The following is a 3,529-nucleotide window of genomic DNA, read 5'->3' as shown; positions in this document are numbered from 1 at the left end:
ATGGAACAATCGCTAGAAGAAGATCGACTCTTTCTTCTGCTTCTTTGCCTCCATTTTTTTTAAGGTGTTTTTTTTTATGATTTTAATTATGTGTTTTTATTTTTTTAGGATTTTAATTATATGTTTTTTTATATTTTTAGAATTTTAAATTGTAAATGAAGTGTGTTTTTTATTAATTGGATTTGTTGAAAATAAAAATAAAAAATGAAATTGAATGAATAGTTAAGAGATGGAGGGATGTAGGTGTTGTCTCTTAGTTAAGAGATGGAGTGAAAAAGTACAGTGGGGCCCATGAATAGTGAAGAGATGGATAAAATTCAACGTTGTGGATGGTCTAATAATTGATATGAGATCCAAAGTTTCAAGCCATAAACATTCAAAGACTTAGATAAAGGTCGTAAAGGCATCAAAATGTGAGCAATCCCTTATAAGCTAATATTTATTAATGTGAATCTTCTAGATTGAAGACTCATGAATTTGCTCCGGACTTATTCTTGTAAATAAACCCAATAAATAAACAAGATAAATAAAAAAATGGAACCAAAAAAATGGATAAAAGGATAGAGGATGGATTAGTGTTATGATTTAGGTGAAGAACAAGAAAGAAATCCCAAAGACAATTTCACATGCAAACACCTAATGGCTCCACAAACTAGCAACACAAGTACTAGCAAGCATACCTTTACAATCAACCTTAGCCCGACAAAAGATCGAATGCAACCCGAAGGAATTTGATAAGTCTTCAAAAGATGAAGAAGGTGAGCTCTCAAATATGGAGAAATTGTCTCTTACAACTATTCAAAAGCTCCTTGAAATGAACCCTAGCAAAAGTATTTATACTAGGAGTTAAAAAGAAGCAAAACAAGACAAGTCTTGGTAAAAAAGTCATATTCCGGACAAAACACCCGACCAGGTATTTCCCACGGCTCATTTCACCTGCCCGCGTGAAGTCTCTGGACAAAAACTGATTTCTCGGCAAAAAAACCCGACTACGTGTTTTTGGGTTGGCAAAACACCCGCCCGCGTGTTTCTTTCTGCATTGCATGACTTTCTTAAAACGATCATAACTCTCTCATACGAACTCCGTTTGGGGCGTGTGAGGTACTCACGCGAAGCTCTTTTGACGATGAAGACAATGGTGGTCTTAGAAGAGCATTTAGACACCATCTTGATAGACAAGTTCTGGTTTGGTTTGACCTCCGAATCTGGCTTGGCTCCTTGCCATATCTCCACCTTCTTTTCAGACCCCAATCAACCCATGGCCCTCGATGTCATTGCATCCTATGATTGTAAATCCCCAGATTCACATCATTTATACTAGACGACATGCATATGCTACAAAACATGAATTGAACAAAATAGGTACTATAAGATAGAATCTGGTCGGAATCTTTAGGAAAGCAAAAATTTAGAAAAAGTTGTAACATGATTTATCATTTATCATTTATCATTTATCAGTTGAGTCGTATTCCTTTTTAGTCTGTCCCAACAAAGTTGAGTCATTTCATTTTTTAATAAAAGACAAAACATTTAATCACTCTTTTTTATTCCATCATTTACTTTACTCTCTCTTATCTTTCCTACTTTTTTCATCTTTCTTATTTATTTAATATAAATTTTAAATCTCCGTGCCCAAAAGTTTTGTCTCAACTTTTATGGGACGGAGGAGTATCATTTATCATTATCCATATCACATGGAGCCTTGTTAGATATATATCATTAGCTTTCATATATTTTCCTAGGTTTCTGTTCACAATATCTCTCCAACAAAATGGCTCAACACAACTTGCTTTTAACTTCTCAATCACCTTTGTGCATATCTCAATAAACTAAAGCTGAATATCTGTACACTAAAAGCAAGGCCAATTTGTCGTAGCCACAGTCCAAGACATGATTTCTTTTTTCCTTTTTATATTGCATAAACAAAATCAACTTATTTCTGTGGTTGAGGAGGTACGAGTGTGTTTTTCTAATATATCTTCATATCATATAGTATTAGCAAAGTAAGCCATTGTTGGATTTTGTTGGGGATGCAAACCACACATTTGAAATCGGGAAATAAGTAATTGTAATTGCATCCCAACCCCATTATGATACTTTTGGGGAGTATCAGTATCCTAAACACAAAACCGTTTGCCCAAATCGGATGATACTATACTAAAGTGGAGTTCAGGTACATCGACCAACCTTCACAGATTTAATCTAAACCATGAGAGTGTTGCCCAAAGCTGACAATATATACTAACGTGGAGTTGGGGGCAATTTAGAACTCCGGTTGAATAAAAAAAAATGAAGTCGAAGAAGGAAGGAATAATTTGTTGATTATGTAATCTTGTAGCTATACAAGTATTGATCAGGTTGCAGCCTCGGATATGCTCTGTAAAGACGGCCGCCACGATCTCGACCTTCCTCCGCCTTCCCGGTGCCGGAGCCTTGCATCACCCTGATATTAAAATTCCCAACAAAAACATCAATTCTGTCGGCAAAAAAAAGAAGTACTTTAACAATCTCTCATATCCATAAAATAAAAGGAACTAAAATCACTACAAGTCTTAAGGTAAAGGGTGTAAGATTTAATTATTACCTCATCATGGTCGGTCTCCGAAGCAGGCAGTCCTGGCTCGGGCTCGGGCTCGGAGGACACGCTCTTCTTCATCTTTGCATGCTTCTTGGCTCTCACAACTTTCATCACCTCTGCCAAACCAATTCATATTTAATTAGCAGAGAACTCATCTATCTTCGAGTTTATATATATGACTAAAATATGTGGGTTTTTTTTTATATCATATTTTGTTTATTTATCTAGAGATATGCAGAATAAAAAAAGGTAAAAGACCTTGAGTGGTGAGGAGGCGATAGGCGCGGCCGAGAACGAGGGTGTCGGTGGGGCGGAGAAGCTTGACGCGGGTGAAGCGGACGGTCTGGTTGTGGTGATCGGGGAGAGTGAGGGGGATGATGAGAGAGATGTAGTGGCCGGGGTTAGTTTTCATGACATCGGTAGCGGAGATGGGGCAATACATCCTCTCCAGCTTGCCGCATGGGTGCTGTATCACCAGGGCGGCAGCGTCCACGGCCTGACAGTTGCCCATCTCTCTCTCTCTCTCTCTCTCTATAGAATGTAATTGTAATGAAGGGGGAATATGGTTGGTTTGGTGTAGTTTTCTTTCAGTTAGGAATGTTTGTGAACGACATGGACGACCAAATTAATTATACTAACCAAGAGAAGAAGAGACGACGAAGCTCAACATGGTCCCTTCGCACCCTCCATTCCATATTCTTATCTCTCATATTATAATACTCTATTCTTCAAAATTTATACTACTATACATTTTATTTGCGTTTACACTATTATTTATGTCCGCTAATACTCCTATTTTTATTTACTAATACTCGGATCATTCCAAAGTTTCTATTCTCAAGATATATTCAATTTGACCGGTACTACCTATTAATCTTAGTACTCACATTCAAATTCAAAATTTTAACATATTTTTTTAACAGATAGTAGAAAACTATTTTAACATAATTG

At 36.7% G+C, this 3,529-nt stretch overlaps 1 protein-coding gene across 2 annotated transcripts; it reads right to left on the bottom strand.

Annotated features, from left to right (window-relative positions):
• Positions 1-2,044: 2,044 nt before the first annotated feature.
• LOC125204651 (uncharacterized) lies at positions 2,045-3,284 on the bottom strand. 2 transcript variants are annotated; one of them, XM_048103359.2, is made up of 3 exons: positions 2,837-3,284; positions 2,585-2,694; positions 2,045-2,476 (listed from the first exon to the last, which is right to left on the bottom strand). In XM_048103359.2, exons 1-3 carry the CDS (start codon positions 3,087-3,089, stop codon positions 2,471-2,473), a joined length of 369 nt encoding a protein of 122 aa, XP_047959316.1. In that variant the 5' UTR covers positions 3,090-3,284; the 3' UTR covers positions 2,045-2,470. The 2 variants fall into 2 exon arrangements, with proteins under 2 accessions (XP_047959316.1, XP_047959314.1); XM_048103357.2 differs by having other exon boundaries at positions 2,045-2,443; positions 2,837-3,282.
• Between the last annotated feature and the right edge of the window lie 245 nt (positions 3,285-3,529).

Source organism: Salvia hispanica, chromosome 6 (assembly GCF_029641045.1).
Source record: "Salvia hispanica isolate PSC_SH4W2 chromosome 6, Shi_PSC_v1, whole genome shotgun sequence".
Classification (NCBI taxonomy): Eukaryota; Viridiplantae; Streptophyta; class Magnoliopsida; order Lamiales; family Lamiaceae; genus Salvia; species Salvia hispanica.
The sequence above is the reverse complement of the archived record's forward strand: the minus strand, read 5'-3'. Positions and strand labels throughout refer to the sequence as shown.

Bases quoted from the DNA above. Each gene is read 5' to 3' on its own strand.
- LOC125204651 (XM_048103357.2), bottom strand. From the start codon at position 3,089: ATGGGCAACTGTCAGGCCGTGGACGCTGCCGCCCTGGTGATACAGCAC. The intron at 2,695-2,836 runs GTCTTTTACCTT...TTGGTTTGGCAG, and splicing joins TCGCCTCCTCACCACTCAAG to AGGTGATGAAAGTTGTGAGA. The intron at 2,444-2,584 runs GTAATAATTAAA...TTTTAATATCAG, and splicing joins CGGAGACCGACCATGATGAG to GGTGATGCAAGGCTCCGGCA.